This window comes from Abramis brama (assembly GCF_963993115.1).
Source record: "Abramis brama genome assembly, chromosome: 5".
Lineage (NCBI taxonomy): Eukaryota > Metazoa > Chordata > Actinopteri > Cypriniformes > Leuciscidae > Abramis > Abramis brama.
In genome coordinates this window covers 23,067,415-23,088,772 of record NC_139967.1, presented here as the reverse complement: position 1 = coordinate 23,088,772, position 21,358 = coordinate 23,067,415, and the positions used below count along the sequence as shown (strand labels likewise).

Below are 21,358 nucleotides of genomic sequence, written 5' to 3'. Positions count from 1 at the left end.
TTGTTGTTTGTTCTGAATTCCTAGTCTGCAAATATCCAGTTGAAAAAAAATCAGATTCAAGTTTTTGAAAATTCAGGCTCCGAAAATTCAGTTTTCTAAAATTCAAAACGCGGATTCAAAATTCAGATCGTACAGAAAGTAGGTCACAGGTCATCCACAGGGAAGAGTAAAGGATCTCAGAAAAGTCGAACGGAGCATTTTTGGCAGTTACAGAGCTGCACTGCAGTAGTTTTCTGCCGCAAACGTGGTGGTGGTTCAAGAGAATCCATGTATCATTTGTTCAGTCGTTTTTTTATTTAATATTAAGAGTAGAAAAATTAGAAAACAGCTTGAATAACCTATATGATTTCTAATATTCTAATAATAGTCCTTCGATGCTGCAGTTGTATGGAATTCTTAATTAGAAACCATTGTAACAAACAAGGATGAGAGCTCAGGAAATCAGAGTAGGTAAAATGAAACCAAAACAGAACATGACCATTACAATATCTTTCTAAAACAACGTTATATGACACTTCTCATATGATAGAATAGAACAGGCTAAGAGTCTTGAAGCTTCAAGGACTCATGGAGTTGTTTGTCTCTCTTTTTTCTTTGAGTGCCAGAAAGAAAGACACGGGCAGGCAATATGTTTAGTTTGGGGAATATATTGGACACGCTTCATTGTCTCACTTCTGAAGATCAATTTGTTTTCTAAACTGCAAACAACAAACTGTTTTAAACTCTGCAACAAACCAATCCGTCACACTTCTGATTTCTAAGCAAATTGGCCTAAATTAAGAACTTACCCAAACGAGATACATTTGCCTAGATGAAAGTGTGGGAAGGAAATGAAGGAGAGAGAAATTGAAACTTGACATCTCACACAATATTTTTTTAATGAGTTTTGCTGTCTACAATAAACTGCCGACAATGGTGAAACATTACTTCTTTGTACAGTGACAGTCGTGTGGACTTGTTAGGGGTTAACAGTTTAGGACCCAAGGACCAGATGTTTGAAAGAAGACCCAGAGTCAGAATTTTAAAAAATTGAAGAAAAGTTTTACTGAAGATAGTTTGCAGTTTCATCAGCAGAAGTCAGCTTCAAGACTCACACAGGATTTTTGTAGGCCACCCCGCTTACAGTTACAAAGATCACAGCAGTTGTACCATTTCCAAGGTCTAAGCTACGTCATTGCTTACAGGCTGAATGATTCTCATTGGCTAAGAAATAGATAAACATAGTCATTTTCCACACATATACAGATAGACTGAAGCATATCTCCATTATGCAGCTGACACTCAGACCCTGGCCTGAAGTTAGACACGTCGTCACCTTCCAGGTCGCAGATTTGGGTTGCTGGATGCCAGCATGTCTCGAACAACAACTCAGTCAATCTCCAACAATGCCAGTGGTTCCTTAACCTGTAAGCAAGAAGACTAACACACACACCCGACACACATATTTTCCAAGGTTGGATTTGGCCAGGCTCTAACTATAAACAGGAGTCTCGTCTCAAAACATCAACATAACAAGTTCTTTCTCTCAGGATATAGCTGCACCATTTACATCGGGTTATTCGATATATGCGGGCCAGAGGCGAGCTAAACAGATGACGACAGCACTGTGACGTCGAAGTCATTAAACATTGCAAGATGGCTATGGATGAACACCAGTTGTTTGAAACGACTTTGGCCACTACAATGAACGAGTTAGACTTGGCTTTTTATCGAAAAGAGGAACAGAAGACTGCGCTTGAATCCTTCCTTTGCAAGAAGGACGTTTTCACTGTTTTGCCGACCAGATACGGCAAGAGTCTAATCTACCAGTTAGCTCCGCTGGTAGCCAAGCGTATGGGGCTTATTGTTTTGATTGGTCATAGTGTTATCCAGTTGTGTGCAGTGAGATTTTCACATGCATGCTTGGTGCCGCCCCTCAAGCAGGCCGGTTTTCATTAGTCGATGCCAGACCCTTGATCTTTCAGATTTGGGTCTGGATTTCTAGGCTAGTTTTTACAGACAATTTCGTCAAATAAATGTAGGCTTGGTGAGCAGACTTTTAGAACAGAAGTAGCAGTAATGACATTTATAATGTTACAAAAAAAAGTTATATTTAAAATAAATGTTGTTCTTTTAAACTTTTTATTGATCAAAGAAAAATGTATCACGATTTTAAATTGTATTAATTCTTCACAATAATAAGAGACTTTTTTTAGAAATCAATAACAAATCTTACAGACCCTAAACTTTGCATAGTATTAAACATAATCTTTTTCTGGTATTAGCTGTGCTTGTATATTATAAAAAAGCTGCCTGGAGGGGTCACCGAGATGGCCGCGGAGTGGACTAACTTCCTCTAAAGGAAAATTATTTAAAATAAGTCTCCGATGTCCCCAGAGTGTGTATGTGAAGTTTTAGCTCAAAATACCCACAGATCATTTTTTACAGCATGTTAAAATTGCTACTTTTTGAGGGTGAACAAAAACGCACCATTTTTGTGTGTATCCCTTTAAATGCAAATGAGCTGCTGCTCCCGGCCCACTTTCAAGAAGCTTCAAGAGCTCATGCTCCGGTGTCAGGACAATCTCATCTCACGGAATGAAAATGTCTGAACAGAAACTGTCAGTTTCACTCTGTCAGAGTCACAATCATATCAGAGCTGTGTGAGTACAAACAGAGGGCAAAAGTGAAGACCTGCTGCAGCTCTCCACAGAGGCAAATACTCATCTCGAGTATCTAGTCTTCATGCAAGAGGTATTACTGCAGTAGAAAAGGACTGGGCCCGAGGGTGGAAGAGCTACGTTCAGGTTGTTTTATTGTGGAAGCAAAGGACAAGTTTTGCTTGGGGGCAGTTATCTTGGAGTCTGATGATCTGACATGTTCTCTTATCAGACTGCAAACAGACTGGGCTGAATGAAGTCGCCAGGAAGGTCATACATACTGATGTGTGCTATTGTGTTTCGGGCAGCTCCATTTAAGATGAGATTCAGAACAGTTCTGGACAACTTATATTTAAATCTCATTTTCTGTTGACCAAGTGAAGCCTATTTACCTGAAAGTTTCTTAGCTCACCTATAAGCTATATGAAGTCAGGAAAGCATTTGCTTTCTGTATACCTATAAGTTTACACCAATTACATTCGGCTGCCTAGAGGGCTGGTGTGGTGTGATAGACTGACCTTAGTGTCATTATTTCCCAGCATTACAACAAGGGAGGGAAAATCTAAAATAAAGATTTTAGAGATCGATGGGAGAATAGGGTGTTGGTGGTGACAAATACTTCCAAGGGAAATATACTTATTATTAGCTTGCTGCCTGCCCTCTGCCATCACCTATCACTGAAGACACCAGCAGGCTCAGAAAACTAATTTTCTAAGCAGCACTGGGATCAAACAAATGTTTTATTCTCATCAAAGAACGATAATGGCCTTTTCATTTAGGGGAAATACAGCAGGGGTTTTCAGAAAAGTAGACCTCTAAATTTTTTTTTTTTTAATGTATAGACCAATTTATATATAAACAGTCATGTGAAAAACAATGTAGGCTACACCCTTTTGAATGCTATTGTTTTACGTATCAGGACATAATAAAAAATCATCTGGTCACTAGCAGGTTTTAAAATTAGGTAAATACAACCTCAGATGAACAAGAACACATGACATATTAAACCGTCATTATTTATTTAACAAAAATAAAGCCAAAAAGGAGAAGCCATGTGTGAAAAACTAAGTACACCCTATGACTTAACTGCTTGTAGAACTACCTTTAGCTGCAATGTCTTGAAGTAATCATTTTCTATATGCCTTTATCAGTGTCTCGTTGTGGAGGAATTTTGGCCCACTATTACAACGTTGCTTCAGTTCATTGAGGTTTGTGGGCATCTGTTTATACACAGCTCTCTTTCGGCCAAGCTTTAGCTGTCAGACAGATGGCCTCACATTTGACTCTATACTTTGGTATACAGAGGAGTTCATGGTCGACTCAATGATTGCACGGTGCCCAGGTGCTGTGGCTACAAAACAAGCCCAAATCATCAATCCTCCATCAGTGTGATGAACCGTTGGTATGAGGTGTTTGTGCTGATATGCTGAGTTTGGTTTTCGCCAAATGTTGATGTGCATTATGGCCAAACATCTCCACTTTGGTCTTATCTGTACGAAGGACATTGTTCCAGAGGTCTTGAGGTTTGTTCAGATGCAACTTTGCAAACCTAATGCCGCCTTCACACTGGCAGTTGAAACCAGCTCTGTAATACGCAATACGCCCCCAGCGGACGTCGTACTACACCGTTGAAAAGCTTCGGAAGCGAGTAGAACAAAAATGGCGGAGAGATTAACGGTTGATTTTGTCAGTGTCAGAATGTACAATTCTGTATGATCTCTCTGTTGAGGGGGTTATAGAGACAGGCTGCTGCGTGGAGGAAAGTTCCCCAGGACGTTGACATGTCAGGTCGGCTAAATGTGATATAGTGGTATATAGGGCTTTTAATTGTATTAGCTGCCCTAATAACGTTATAAAATCATGAAAATAAAAAAAATGACATGACAACTTATCGTTATAAAATCGTTATTTATTTTATTAAAAGTTAAGAATTCAGGTTTGTTTATCAGTACCATAGCAACGCTAACTTCCGCTGGAATTGTCGGATAGGAACCGTCCGTAGCTTTTCGCAAGAGTTACATTTTTTGAACGCATCCGGATGACCAACGGACAAGATTTTTTTCGCACCGCACTCGTTTGGACCCGCTTCGGACCCATTCGCATGCGGTCTGCGAATCTCCATAGGAAATGAATGACTTCCGGTCGTTTCGTAGCCGTATCGGAGCTGATTTCAACTGCCAGTGTGAAGGCGGCGTGTTCTTTTTCGATAGAAGAGGCTTTCTCCTGGCAACCCTTCCAAACAAGCCTTACTTGTTCAGTCTTTTTCTAATTGTACTGTCATGAACCTTTCGCAATTTAATGCTAACTGAGGCCTGTAGAGTCTGAAATGTAGCTCTTGGGTTTTGTGCAGTTTCCCTGACCACTGCACCTTGGGATGAATTTGCTGGGACATCCACTCCTGGGACGACTGGCAACTGTCTTCAGTGTTTTCCACTTGTGAATAACCTTCCTTACTGTAGAATGATGGACTTCAAATTGTTTGGGAATTGCCTTGTAACCCTTCTTAGATCGATGGGCAACAACAATTGCTCCTCTAAGATTATTGCTGATGTCTCCTTGCCATTGTGTTAACACATACCTGAATGCTCCAAACTAGCATGGCTTCCATACTGACCTAGTTTTTGATAAATAAATAATGACACAGTGCAATATGTCATGTGTTGTTGTTCATCTGAGGTTGTATTTACTTAATTTTAAGACCTGCCAAGGACCAGATGATTTTTTATTATGTCCTGATATGTAAAACCATAGAATTCAAAAGAGTGTACATTCTTTTTCACATGACTTTATATATATATATTTATAACATTTTATATATTATTAAATTTTCTGCCCACAGTTTGAAAACCCCGGTTTATATAGTTATTCAGTAGTACAGCAAAACTGTCACATACTGTTGGTGGATGACTGGTTGGGCCTGTCAGAGGTGGTCTTTCTAACTGCAGATGATATGCAGCACTTAACAAGATTTCTCCTTGTTATGCATGTCTCTCCAGAGCTTTGGGCATAATGGTTAGCAATAGACTGCTGCTGCTTTCAGGATGGAGCTGTCCTATGTGTCCTGAGAGGGGCTCCCAGGGGTCTGATAATGCTCACAACACTGTACAGTAAAACTTAAAAAAAAAATAAATAAAAAATATGCTGGCTGAGTTCTGAACAGGTTGGTCATGGTGGTAAGGCTGTTTTAAGTGTATTGTAGAGAAGATATTAAAATAAGGGTCAAATTGTATTTGTTTAAGCATAATGACACATAAAAAAAAGTGTGACTGAAAACAACCCCCTGTAATTTTATGTTTTAACCACAGATGGTGATAGAGAGACCAAAGTTCTGTAGTGCAGTTTTCATTAAAAACCACACAGCCCATGGCTGCGTTCCAGTCCAAAATTGTCATGCTCTTCACTCGCTAACTTCCCTCCATCTTGTTCACTCGGATGTACGTCATTACTTGCGTTGCATGAGTGCCCACTACTGGCGGAACCTTTGCAGTAGGCTGAATTGGAACATGCCCCTTGATCACTTCGAATCCACTATGCTATGGGGTTGATTTATTTTGTATTTTTTTCCCTTACGAAATTGTTGAATGCAGCATTCTATATGAATGTAGGTGTGTTTGAGTTGTTTAATTTAATTTTTTTTATTTAATATATCATAGAGTTGTTTGTGGTGGGGTAAATTAAACGCAATATGCGTTGAGCTCACAATCGTGTTGCATTGTGGTATATGGAGCTGCCTGAAGTGTACATATAATCAAGTGAGCGAGGGTCTGTCCATATAAACTTCCCTCGTCCACTTCAGGAAGTGGAACGCACTTCAAAATGGCAGCAGGGATTCCCCCAAGGGGAAGTGCTTAGGGAAGTTCGCAAGTGCGTGTCTAAAAGTGGACTGGAACGCAGCCTATATCCATACATGTCTGTCACGATTTGGTTATGTTTCATGTTCCTGTTTCATGTCTGTCATGTGATCCCCTGTTCACATCATGTGATCCTGCCATGTGTTCCCTTGTCTGATGTGTCATGTTGTCATTGGTTCATTGTTTCATTGTTCACAGTTGTCTTGTCATTAGCCTTGTGTGTATTTAAGCGCTCATGTTTGCCATGTGTCTTGGTCAAGTTTTGTTTCACTGTAACCCCAGTTGGCAAGCGTCACGTCCATGTCAATGTTTTTGAGCTCATGCCACGCCATGCTTTTGTGTTATGTTTGTAAATAAACTGCATAAAATGACTGACATTAATTTAGTGTTCAAATTTAACACTCTTGTGGAAAATGACAATATTTTGTGATTGTCATAAATCAACAGCTCAGGAAAACGTTATGGGGTTTCAAATCAAGTCAGAAGACTTTCTGTTACGAAACAGGACATCCATTTCATACATGTCCACTGTAGAGGACACCAGGACCTAAATCATGGTTATCAGATATTTTAGGAGACGCAGCAAGTGAATAGGGAAAGAAATTATATTTCAATATTCCTATGAAATATTAGATATTATGAAAATGTTGCCTATTATTACTCTCAGAGTCGTTAAATATGTTTTTTCAACGGCTCTGATTACTCTTATTATTACACTTCTTTTTTTCATGTTTGCCCCAAGAACACATTAATATGCAAATTAGATACAGTGTATAGATACATTGTATATAATGGGAAAACTTTCTTATGGCCATTTTACCCACCATATTGCATAAAGAAAAATGGTATCTCAAATCATTCTGTTATATCTTTCATAACATATTTGAGAATCATCTTTATACAAAGTTTGGTATGAAAATAGTTTTAGCCTATTCATGTCAGTTCGTGGCAAACTTTTTCAAAATATCTTCTGTTGTGTTCCACAGAAGAAAGGAAGTGAAATTAATTTTCTATTTGATCATCTGAACCTTTAATTCAGCATGCAACTGAAGTCGCAATAGTCTTTTCTTCCCTATGGTGATGTGTATCTTAGTCAAACAGCTTCTCGACCAAGAGAAAATGTAGGCTGGGGCTTGATTTTATTAATGGGGAATTGAATCATTGGATTATTGTGGTTTGCTATTTGCTTCGATCTGATGTGAGTGACAGGTTGCCCCGCCCTCACAGCAGTTAACACGTCATCAGAGAAGAGAAGAGAAGAGAAGAGATGAGATGTCACTGCAAGAGTGGGGTTAAGTTATTTTGGGTAAAGATTACAAGGGCACATGAATTAAAAAAGATGTGCACGTATAAATCATTTATAAATATCACAATATTCCATAAAAACAAGAATTGCCCATTTTGATTTCATGGGGACTTTAATAAATGTGTTGGTGGTGTTGACAATGGAGATTGGTGGAAATGTTCAGGTTGTGGCTGTCAAAACATTTTCAGTCAAAGCCAATTTTATAGTCTTTTTATACTTAGCAGGGCAGATAGAAAAACAGAGAAAAACTATTTACAGTACCACAATGTTAAAGACAATAAATACACAAGGGACAAAAAATATATAGGATATACACATTAAACAAAGGATGCAAAAAGCAGCCAGTGCAACATCCTTGATGACAGGAAATTAGTACAGTAATTGTTGCAATTTAGAGGTTGAGGTACTGTAGATCATTTAGTAGATTTTTAATTATTAAATGGCTTGTGCTGCAAATGATGCAATGAATGTACAATACATGTAGTCTGTACAGGTATGACATGCAGGGTTGATGAATTCTGACTCCCGGTAGAAAGAAACTGCTCTCATAGATGTTCCTTAGCCTCGGGTCTGACAGATAAATGGGGTCTTTCCCAATGGTGGAAGGCATGCCATAGTGATGTACTGGCCAGTTTTTATTATCAGTTACAAGGCTTTCCTGTCAGCACCAAAACTACCTTTTAGGCACTCTCTACAAGCCCTGCGCATCATCAGTGGGACGAAAATGTGAAGTTTGTTGATTAGGATGTGATGTAACATTGTGTTGAAATCAATGCATCCTGATGTAGGGGTCTTTATTTTCCAGCTGACTGGGTGTGAGATGGATTGCGGTTGCTATGGCATTCTTGTTTGAGTGGTTATTTCTGTAGGTGTTCTGGTGAAGGTCCAGAGTAGCTGAGATGGAGGCTTTGATATTACTGGCTGCTCAAAGCACTTCAATGGAAGTGAGTGTCACAGGGGAATATTCAGTCAAGAAACTTTTACTGGAATGATAGACTTTAAACAGGTTGAGGGAATGGTGGATGAACTATAAATCCTGTACTTGAGTTAAAGTACAGATAGCCTACCTTAAAATAGTATTCCAGTAAAAGTATTAGTAGTCCATGAAATTTCTTCTTGAATACATTCAAAAGTTTACTCAAGTGCCAAAAGTACTTTTTTACTAGTCATTTATTCAGCTGGTTAGTTAATATACTCCATAATCCTGCTCAAAATACCTATTTGAAGAGGGACCCCTCAGCCTGACATTATTATGAATCATTATGAGTCAGCATTCTTTAGCTCTGAGAATTATGTTACTTCTGGTTCTAAGTTCTGAATAGGGCAAGACCAAACAGTAATTTGTCCAGTTGAGATGTATGAATCAGTTGTAAACGGTTGCATTCTGATCAGTCGAACTCACAGATTAATCACTAAATATGATTTGTGAATCAGTTAAACCTATTCATTAATAAGAATCAGTTCAAAAGAATGCTTCGTTCACAAATTGGGCATTGTTCTCACATATTGCAGCAGGTCTTAAATTCTTCAGTTTTATATAAAGATAATCTGTATTTTTTAGTTAAATGTAGTAGTGGAGTAAAAATAAGAAATTATGCTTTGGAATGTAGTATTGTATTAACCTTTTTTTTTTTATTCAGATCCCAACAAACAATTAAGAATACTAAAGAAACCCCACAGGAAAACTGTGCATGCTCTTCCTGACTGTCAAGCTTAGGTTAGGTGAGACAGATCCAGTTGTCTTAGAGCCTGAATGTGTCAGAAAATGATTTTCAAACTCACTTGGGGATTAGCTATAGTCTCAGATGTGTTGAGTGGGTTGAAAGAGGTGAAACCACCTTCTCTGTCAAACTTTGTGAGCTATCATGGACAAACAATATGTGAAAAGACTGTAGCACTGTAGACTGTTTTTGCAATGAATGCTTTAGAATTCTAAGGGCCAGATTTACTAACAGCTTGTGCCAGCACAAACCCTGTTTTGTCGTTAAAAAAAAAACTACTGTCAGGATTTACTAAAGACACACAGTGAAAAATTTGCACTGAAAGGTGTGGACAGGGTTTTATTTTTGCAGCTGACCTTATTGCATATGCATTTATTGGAGTTTCGCTTTCAGGCGCAACATTTATGGCAGGAGATTATTTAAATAAATCATGCAAGGTGTTTTACTAAAGTTTGCACTAGTCAGTTTACTGGTATTTGCGCCATTAATCACAGCCCCAAAAAAGCATGACTTTGCAACTACATGTCAACTTATTCTAACCCTAACCCTACCAGTCTACTAATACTCTACAAACACTCTAATGAGAGTTAGTAGACATGTAGGGGCAGCATTACTTACAACAAAATGTGTTAAAGGGAACATCAAAATAAAGTGAAACCGAATAAAAAGTTAAAATGAGTGTGATGCACTTTTTATGAACTGAACAAGAATGCAGCTGGAGCAGTGTAATACATTAATGAGAAATGTGAAAGAATTTGGAGGTGTGATAGGACATTTCCACAGTAAATGGAGACTTTAAATTTAAATCATTCTCCCTCTCTCTTTTTTGTCTCTGTCTGATTTCAACTTCACATCAATACACATTGTTTACGCAGTTTAACTGGATTTACATTTAGTCATTTAGCAGACGCTTTTATCCAAAGCGACTTACAAATTAGGACTAAATTAAGAGTCATCATGAAGAGGTAAAAACAACGCAAGAAGTGCTCAAAATACGAAGTTCAGGCATTATTCAGAGTAGCATAAGCCCGATAAGTGAGGTTTTAAAGGGAAAGGGAAGTTTTTTTTATGAGGTTAAGTGCTCACGGAAGAGATGGGTTTTCAGTTGTCTTTTGAATGTTGTCAGGGAACATTCAAACATGAAACATAGCAATTTATTTAACTAGGAAACAAAAGCTTTCAAATGGTCATGGTTGTGATGCCATGCTGTTTTTAAATGGATTGAATAAGGCATGAAAAGAGCTGAAGCACAGATTTTATACACTAATGGGGAATACAAAAGGGTTTGAGAGGGTTTGAAACAACAAAAGCGTGTTTTGTCATGTTAATGGCAGGACTTATCTATTTGGGAAGATATAAGGTAATCTGTCTCTTTGTCTCTTTCATGATTTCTGTCTTTATCAAATTATTTCTGAGGTATAAAGTCAATGACCATCAGTACAGTCCCTGCAGATGAAACCTTATAGCCTGTCTCATGAAATCAAATACACAGAACACCACACACACACACACACACACACACACACACACACACACACACACACACACACACACACACACACACACACACACACACACACACACACACACACAGACAGAGAGAGAGAGTGAGCGAGACCATCAATGGATCCTAATTATACACTTAGTACCTTTACAAGGACACATTACCATTCTTATCTAAAATGAAATGAAATTGCCTGACCAACCATTTTCATTATTAATATGGAAATTCTAGATGTGCAAATAGTACCGTACAGCATTTATTTTCAATGAGCGTATTCCTGTGGGGTTTTAATGGCCTGTTTCTGTGTGTGTGTTTTCAGTGTTAGATGTCTATCCAGATGTGTGTCATTGTGAGGGATGGAAGGTGAACTGTAATGGCAAAAACCTTCTCCATGTTCCTGTTGTGTCATCTAATGTAACTGCACTGTAAGTATAACACCAGAAGAGAGCAAGAGACCTTCACCTCTGTTATACATTACAGCCGGCATAACACAGGAGTTGCGATAGTCTTTTCTTTCCTGTTGTAAAAACAAAAAGACAGGACTTGAATTTTTCCATCAGGAATTGATTGGATGGTTGTGGTGTGCTATCACTTTGATCTCATGTGAGTGACAGTTTGTCCTGCCCTTGTACCAAAACACATCATCAGAGAAGAGATGTTGTTATTTTGATTAAAGATTATGAGGGCACGGATTTGTAAAAAAAAAAAAATATTGATGTGCACAGATAAATCATTTGAATAAATACTGCAATATTTCATTTGATTTCATGGTGACTTGCAGGACTTGTCATGTTTGATGGTTTTAGAGGAGATTTGGGTGCTGGTCAGTCTGGAAGGCAAGCTGACTTACCAAAACCCACTAGGACCAGCAACCCACCTTACGCTGGGAACGAGACACAAATCATTATAGTTGATTTCCAATCAGTTTTCCAAATGTAATTGTTATTTTGCTTCCTTGCTGCCCTCAGAGAGCTGAACAGTAACAGAATTGAATCTCTCTCTCGTGATCTGTTCATCCGCTATAGACACCTGGAGAGACTGTGAGTGACACTTCATCCTTTCATCTCATCTTCTCCTCTCCTAATCCCTCTCTGTTATCTTTTCTAAGCTTTTTAAATGTTTGAGTCTCCTTGCCTTGAGCTCAAGTCATAATGATTTATGAATGATGATTAACAACAGCTTTGCAATGATTCATTTTTCCTTTTCTCTAAAATACCGAGCAGAGAGCTGTCAGAATATGCTTGTGTGTGTGTGTGTGTGTGTGTGTGTGTGTGTGTGTGTGTATACTTAAAGGGTTAGTTCACCCGAAAATGAAAGTTCTGTCATTAATTGCTCACCCTCATGTCTTTCCAAACCTGTAAAACTTTTGTTCATATTCGGAACACAAATGGAGATCTTTTTAATCCAATCTGAGAGCTTTCTGTCCCTCCATTGACAGCCTATGCAACTGACACTTTCAAGGCCCAGAAAGGTAGTAAAGACTTTAAAGTAATCCATGTGACTGCAGTGATTTAACCTCAATTTTATGAAGCAAAGCAAGTGTTTTGTTTGCGCAAAAAACATTCACGCAACAACGTCTGCTCTCGCATCAACATAACACGCATACGTTGTGGTGCTCTCGTGAATGCGTGTTGGAGATTAATACTTTGTAAATAAAGTGGTTAATATTAGTTTTTGCGCAAACAAAACACTTGCGCCGCTTCAAAAACTGAGGTTATACCACTGGAGTCACTTGGATTATAATTTTATGATGTCTTTACTAGCTTTCTGGGGCTTGAAAGTGGTAGTTGTGTAGCTGTCAATGGATGGACAGAAAGCTCTCAGATCTTCATTTGTGTTCCGAAGATCAACGAAAGTCTTACGGGTTTGGAATGACATGAGGGTGAGTTATTAATGACAGAACTTACATTTTTGGGTGAACTAACCCTTTAAGGGTTCAAAATAACACTCCAACTGCAAGTAAAAAAGGTAAAACTTTATTTTACAGTGTCCCTGTTACACATTACATGTTCTTCTTATAGTAATAAGATTAAATTATGCATCATTCCAACACTAAACCAAACCCTATACAAAGTTCATGTTGTGAATAAATATTACACAGTACTTATATGTATAATTACACTGCAACAATAAGACCTTAAAGTAAAGTGTAACTAAAAAATTGGCCAGTTGGACCATTACTTTATAGGGCTCTGCAGCGTTTTACTTAAAGGAGAACTTGGTAACTTTTTTTAACTTAATAAAACTGTCTAGAAATCATTTGGATGGTTAAACAACCTGTTCTGGTGATATTGGTGACTTTCCCCGCTCCCCCCAGCGTTCCCAGGCGGAAAACCAACCTTGCAACTTGGGGACTACTGTCCCGGCAAGATAGAAATTGGAAGTCTCGTGAGAAGCGAGAACGAGAACGAGCGCGAAACACGAATTGCTTTACGGCAATTCGGCATAAACACCCACGCTGTATGATGTATTACCAGATTACCCACCTCGGTAGACATAGCTCCACACGATACAGCTGGCTTGCTCCGATCAAAACAAACGCACATGAGCAGCGGTAGAGAGGGGGAGGAGGCCGCCGCAAGTGAGTTTTTTACGACAGTGTTGTGAAATATACGCCCCCCCACAGCTGTAGGGGGAGCTCGTGGGGAAAACATGCGACAACAAAAGGGAAAATCAGCGAAGAAGTGACTAGAGTTCGCTAGAGTTGCCGAGTTCTCCTTTAAAGTATATGAATTATAATCTGACTTTGATTGATGTTAGTGAAACATTTAAAAAATGATCTGTGTTCTAACTACTTTTGCCAGAAATTAACCATCAGAATTTGATCTATGATGGCAGAATATTCTGAAAACTGGTTGCATATAATTCCCCATATTAATCATCCAAAACAAATGTATAGGAATAAAATCATCGTATTTCTTGTTCGTATATAAAACTGCAAATGACAATGGCATACACTTAAATAATCCAAATGTAGTAGTAATAAGGGACAAAATAATGTAAAATACAGTTTCATGGCCAACAATTCACTTGCCATTGACAAATGTGGAAATAAAATAATTTTAGACCCTTGTTATGTTCATGGTTATGTTTGCATGGACATAATGGCACCTTCTTTTTCTGAATGCTCTTTCCCTTACACTTTTTCTTTTGGTGACAAAAAAAAAGAAATAAAAAAAGTCCCCCTCCCCCTTCCCCAAGTGTAGTGGAGGTTTTTAAAGCTCAACTTTCTTTGTAGAGATCAGACAGGATGACATTTGTATTGTCCATCATAGTTCAACAGTGTAGCACTCAGTGTAGCCAGACAACAATTATTCTCAGACAGACAGACAGAGGCCTTCACAAGACATCTCATCAATTTATAATTATGAATGACAAATATTGCTTTGAAAACTTCATAATAAAGATAACCATCATATGTTCCATCACAGTTTGATGTAAATAAACAAAAACAACTCTTTGAATGGTTTAAATGTTTCTGTTCCCACAGCAACCACAAATTAATTACATATAGTATGTTTTGCTTTTGATCTATATGACGTTTTTTGTCAGTTCATTGATTGTGTAAGCATGAAAGGTTTTTATCTACTAACTGACATGCTATTTTTAGGGAATTATGTGTTTCAGATAAAGGGTTTGTAAGTGTACTGATATGTCCACTACAACTTGAACGTTTGGGGTTGGTTAGATTTTTAAATGTTTCTGAAAGAGGTCTTGTATATGCTCACCAAGGCGTAAATACACCAATAAAACAAATACAGTAAAAACAGTATATTGTGGAACTATTCTATCGGTTTTCTATTTTAAATGTAATTTATTCCTATGGCAAAGCTGAATTTTCAGCATCATTACTCCAGTCTTCAGTGTCACATGATCCTTCAGAAATCATTTTGATATACTGATTTGGTGCTCAAGAAACGTTTCTTATTATTATAAATTTTGTTCTACTTAATATTTTTGTGGAAACCTTAATACAGTCTTTGATGAATAGAAAGTTCAAAAGAACATTTTTTGAAATAGAAATCTTTTGTAACATTATAAATGTATTTACTGTCACTTTTGATCAATTTAATGCATCCTTGCTGAATAAAAGTATTATTTTCTTTTGAATGGTAGTGTACATAATAATGATATTTGTCAGTGGGGTTTGTAAATAAATATCATATAACATCATCATCATGACTCATGACTCATCCAATTATCTCAAAATAAACCCTGACAGGATGATTCCACAAATCACAGCGGTCTTATATAATCTGAAGGGGTTTATTTGCAGTAAGGACTGGTTGAGTGTACATTATACCAGTTATTACATGATTACTTAGCAATTCAATAAATAAATGGACACAGAAAATTTATTTAAGTAAAACATATATTTTATTAAGCGAGAAGAACCATAAAATGCAACAGGAATCTTCAAACTAGCATTGCATTGAATTGGTGGCCAGGCACAAGGCAATCAATTATAGATTATGCAAATAGTGTAGATACAAAAATTTGACTGCAGGATGCCACGATAGTTCTGTTCTTTAGGGGTATAACTTTTTAATGAGGCAAAATATTCAGAGTTCACCTACAACAATGACTCAAACTGTAAATATTCTCTCTCTCTGCAGACATTTGGAAAGTAACAATATAGAAATGATCTCCAAGAGGGCATTTTCAGGACTGATCTCCTTGCGTAAACTGTGAGTAGTGTGTGAATGAATAGTTTACTTACTGTGTGTGCGACTGTGCTCAATCATATCAATGACACATCATGTATAATGTTACATCAATCCTTCCCAGAGCTCCTGTTTAAATTGATGTGGAAACCGTACATAACTATCTCTCTATATAATTATGAGCTCCCCATCCATTTTTTTCCATTCAGTCAGTCTGAGGCTTTCATCATCCACCAGGGGAAGAAGGATGTTACAATCAGGATGGAGGCTTGATTCAGGCAGAAAAGATCCATGATCAAAGAATGAATTTCAATGCACCCTAATGCTTTTATTTGTTCAACTATGTTTCAATATACCTGAGCTCTTACTCTAAGTGACCTGCTTCCATATATACATATCTATAATAGATCTAATCAACATTATACGAAGAGTAATCAGCCAACTAGATGGAGGAAAGAGATAGAGAAATGAAGGAAATAACTGACTGGAGGCAGAAGGAACAGCAGTGAGGGTTATACAGCAGATGGCCTTTGTAATGATACAACTTAACAAAACCCATTTAAACCTCTGACCTCCAGTAATGTGTCCTTTTCTTTTTCTTTGTCTCGTTCTGTCTCTCTCACTCTCACTCTCTCTCTTTCTCGTTTTTGCAGTTTTTTGACTCAAAATAGGATTGCGTCTCTGAAAGCAGGAATATTTAGTGACCTCAGCAGTCTGGAGTGGCTGTAAGTAGAAAATCACAGACACATACACACTCACATTCAATTAGGAATTGCAATTTCTCTCTCACTTTGTCTCATTCTTTTTGTTTATGTCTTAGGCTGTTACTCCTTCTCTGTTTTGCTGTTTGCTTTTACATTTTTTCAATCAGGCATAATTGATGGATTGTGTTTGTTCTCTGTGAGAATGAAATGCAAAATCATTTAAATGAATCTCGGCTCTTTCAGGGCTCAAAACCTGCTCTCATTACCAAACAAAGAGCTTCATCATGCTCTCCTTAAAAGACTTGGGGTTTCTGCAAAGGTTATTATTTCAGATGAAGTTCAGATGATTTTTGGGGTCACTCTTTTGAATATATGTGTGTTTGTCTGCATGCGTAGGATTCTGGATGAGAACAGAATGTCATCTCTGCGTCAGAAGTCTTTTGAAGGCCTGAAATCATTATTTTTCCTGTAAGAGTAACTTCTAATTCACCTTGACAGATATATCAAATAAATGAATCAATAGTATATTGTGCATAGACCTACAAAAGAGGAGGATAAATAGAAAAATTATACCTGTCAAATGTTTTTCATTTATTATAAACTGATTTATCTGTTGAATGTGTTGTACAGCTCAAGAATGGATGTATGTATTTTGCAGGTCTTTATTAAATAACTCTGTCGAACAGTTTCCTAAAACCTCGATTTGCCTTGAGATGCCCCGTCTGAACTGGTTGTGAGTTACAAATATGACACTTTCATTGCATTTCAAATAATTTCACAAAAATTTGTTTAAAATATGTAATAAATGTGCTGTTTATTAAGATCACAATTCAGATAGAAATGTATTTGGACACTTTCTGGTTGTCAAACATTAGTAGACCATGGTTATAATTATTGTGATGAACTACTCTGCTCAGGTATCTATATGAACTTGAGGGGAACTGACTTTATAGATCCACTAAACATCAGTTGGTTAACAATATCAACAAATTGCTCTGAGAAAAGGCCCACTGTCATTTTTTTGTGGACACTCTGCCTGCAATAGCACAAGGTTTGAAAGATGCTCCTACGTGTTACTCTAATCAGTTTCTCTAGTGCTGGGAGGAGTAATACTATATATCCGGCTTTCTAACTTTGTTAATGCTCAAATGTGGGCGATAAGTGGGTCAGTTAACTGTGGAAGTACGAGCCAATTTTGCAGCTTTGTTTCTGTAAATGATCTTTTTTTTCACTGGGAAGTAAGTTTTGAGTTCTGAACAAAAATTGTATTCCTCATAGTATGACCCCTTTAATGGCGCTTTTCCATTACCAGTACCAGCTCGACTCGACTCGACTCGACTCGACTCGCTTCGGCTCGGCTCGCTTTTCGCTCCGTTTTCCATTCCAGATAGTACCTCCACAATAGTACCTGGTCGTCATAGTGACGCCGCAGGAAACTGCCGTGAGACGCGAGACACACCCACTACCCACACACATTGGACAATGGAGGAAATCGAGTGTATGCTGTTTTTGGATGTTTTTGTTTTTGCTGGGTTTTTTTCAGGATACTCCGTCTGGCGTGTGCAATGATGACGCAGTGAATAGTGACGATTCTCTCTGACCAATCAGCAGTCTGCCGTGTTTTCACATCACATTTTAGAACGTCGCCGGAGGTGGTACGAAAAAAAGTACCTGGAAGCAGGTACAGGTACAACTTTTACACAGTGGAAAACCAAACAAAGCCGAGTCGAGTCGAGCCGAGCCGAGCCGAGGCGAGCTGGTACTGTGTAGTGGAAAAGCGCCATAAGTGTCCAAATAAGGGTAACACTTTTTTTTTCGATGGTCAACTTTAGAGAATTTACTAACTTTAAGTAACTTTACAACATCTTAACTAAATCTCATTAAAATATTAGTAGAACATCTGCTTAATATCTGCTAAACTACAAACTTATTCTGCTGACCCAAACCTTAACACCTGACCCTAACCTTACAGTCTACCAATACTCTAATGACTCAAAACTCAAAGTTACTTTTACTGTAGTTTGTGGAATGTATAAAGTGGACCATCGAAATAAAGTGTAATCCAAATATGCTTGGGGACCCCTTTATTTTTTAAACCAAAATCTTGATATTTAATAATTTTGACTTCATTGCTTCACACTTAAGTGATCAGCTGCAGTTGTTTGTCATTGCAGGGAAATGGAGGGTAATAGAATTTCATCTCTCTGGGCATCAAGTTTTAAGAACTGCTCCTCTCTCACCGTCTTGTGAGTATACACACACACACACAGTGTAACATTCAATGTAAACTGCAGTGAGTGTTGTGGGATCCAGGGTATTTATATTATAGACTGTTTATTTGTCACAGCTGAGTGTGGGAGACGGAGAGAGAAGTGGGACTCATCTAAAGCTCCTCCTGAGTCTCTCGGCTCGGATGGAAACACTTACAAATAAATGCAGATTTAGGTTGAAGTGAATAATTTAAGACCTTTGCAGATTAAAGACATCGGGAATGAATAAATTACAATAATTACTCATGTTTTAGATGTTCATGTTGATATGCATCACGAATATCTGGTGCTGTAGTGTAAGGCCTTTGATTTGATCTGTCAATGACATTTGAAGGACACTCCGTCCTGAGAGACGGAGCTCGCTGCATTACGACAGCTTCTCTCTCTCTCTCTCTCTCTCTCTCTCTCTCTCTCTCTGTCTCTCTCCAGGCTTAAAAAGTCTAAAATTCAGAACTTTAAATTTAAGGCCTTAAAACGTCTTAAAAACGGCCAGATTTTCATCCGCGGTCTTAAATTTCATTTAGTCAGGTCTTAAAAAGGGTTTACCCTCGTTTATTTCCAGAAACGCTGGCTGGTACGTTATTACAAAGTAGCAAAAAAGTATCGAGTCATAGCCTACAAAGCGGAGCTCTAGTGCAGGGTCTCCAACACGTCGCTCGCGGCCTGATTGGAGGTCGCTCGTCAAGAGGCCGTTCACATATCGCGTCTTTTGCGCGCTCAAGTGTGTTCAAATGTAGGCGCGCGGTAAGCGTGCTCATAATTGAAGCGACGCACTCGTTTTTTCCAGGCGCTGTCTGAAAGCTCAGTCAACAGGAAGGATGGGGGTGCAACCAAACACTACGGGTGTTTTTCTTTTCTCCGTAAATAAATCTTGTGGCAGAGCTACACAGCAAGCGTTTTTCTGTGGTGGAAATCCATTAGCTACTACAACTTCTTTTTCGTTGTGGAGACGCAGGGCATGGTTGCATAGCAACGACAGACGCCACGGGAAAATCGGACCGAATTTTACTATTAATAATAAAAGATAAGCTAAAGTGCATTGTAAATGTCAGTAATTTATCTTTTTTGACTCATTCTTTTTATAAAAAATTATTTAAAGTCTGAAATATGTGAGGTTTATCTTTTTATAAAACCTTTTTTGTCAAACCTTTATTTTAACTTGTACATGTTAGTATGCAAGACATTTTAAAAATGTTCATTTTTAATGGTATTATTTTAATGTTTATGTAAACAAAAAGTGCATATTGATGCTAAATTTATTTGTTATTTGCTGGTTTTTGACATAAAACTTGGTTTTCACAATTTCATTGTGTAGTATTAATACTTTTTGAACAGGATTCTGTGATAACCATGATCATTTTTTCCACTATAATCATGAAATTAAATGTTCATGCCATTTCATCTTTAGTTATGATCAACTGCGATCAACTAAAATCAACTAATTATGTGTTTTTTACAGTATAATATGCAAAGTACAATTTTCTATAAAAAATATCTGATTCTGTTCTTTTCTCTGACACGCATTGTTGGGTGTGGAAGGTTACTAATGTGATTTATCTGTAAATTAAATTAATGCTTTTTCAATTACTGAATTCATTGAAATAAAATTAATTCTTTGATTTGAATATTTATTTGGTAATAATGCGTCGTGTAGGTCTTAAATTTCAATCTTTGTGGTCTTAAAATGTCTTAAAAAGGTCTTAAATTTGACTTACTGAAACCTGCAAGAACCCTCTCTCTCTCTCTCTCTCTCTCTCTCTCTCTCTCTCTCTCTCTCTCTCTCTCTCTCTCTCTCTCTCTCTCTCTCTCTCCCACTACAGGTACTTTTATGGGCCAATTAATTTTTTTAATTAAAACTTTTTATATTTTTTTTAATTCCTTTTACAGTTTTTTTTCAATTGCTAACAAGCATCGGTCAATACTGAAGCCACATTTTCAAAACTCATACAGTCTGCAATACCAAGATGAATCTTGGCCAAACAGTTAATCTCACCTCCAAAACTCACTCAGACCAACAAAACACTTTATACATGTCTTTAAAATAAACTTGTTCCACCATAACACTGGCAACAATTCTCATTCAGAAAACATGCATTTCATTCATAACACACTGACCTAAAAAACACTAACAACAGGGAGCATTACATAAATCATGAACTTTTATTTTTAAAGTTTGATTTTTTTTTCCACATAAATATTCATTCTATGATAAGAATAAGATCTGTAAAATTTTACTCACAACTGAATATTTACTGAATTTTACTGAATAATTTTACATCATAAAGAATGAATGAGAAATGCATCAGCAATTATTTTTTAAAATAAATCTTTACATATATTAATTTACATGCAAACAATAAAAAGTTGAAACAAAAACAAAATCCAGAAGCAATAATAATAACAAAACCCTCAACAACATGTCTAGTATAATGGCATATGTGCAGTACTGGAGACACAGCTGTGTCAGGAGGTCTTTCTGTGTGGAGTTTGTATGTTCTCTCCGTGTTGACATTGGTTTCCTTGACAATCCAAAGACAGGACAGGTGAATTGGAGACTGTAAATTTGCCCATAGATTTGAGTGTGAATATGAATGTGTGTGTCTCATCCTGTGATGGAGTAGCCATCCGTCCAGGGTGTTATCTTGCCTACGACCTGAGCCTCCCCACAACCCTACACATGACAAGCGCTTTGGAAAATG

General features: G+C 37.5%; 1 protein-coding gene across 2 annotated transcripts in view; it reads left to right on the top strand.

Moving 5' to 3' along the window:
* rxfp2l (relaxin family peptide receptor 2, like) overlaps positions 1–21,358 on the top strand; it is a 43,201-nt gene that overhangs the window by 5,494 nt on the left and 16,349 nt on the right. For both annotated transcript variants that reach the window (XM_084114373.1, XM_084114374.1), the window contains exons 4-10: positions 11,341–11,446; positions 11,990–12,061; positions 15,638–15,709; positions 16,339–16,410; positions 16,786–16,857; positions 17,048–17,122; positions 18,564–18,635. In XM_084114373.1, coding sequence (XP_083970499.1) covers positions 11,341–11,446; positions 11,990–12,061; positions 15,638–15,709; positions 16,339–16,410; positions 16,786–16,857; positions 17,048–17,122; positions 18,564–18,635 — 541 coding nt within the window. The remainder of the gene's footprint in view (positions 1–11,340; positions 11,447–11,989; positions 12,062–15,637; positions 15,710–16,338; positions 16,411–16,785; positions 16,858–17,047; positions 17,123–18,563; positions 18,636–21,358) is intronic.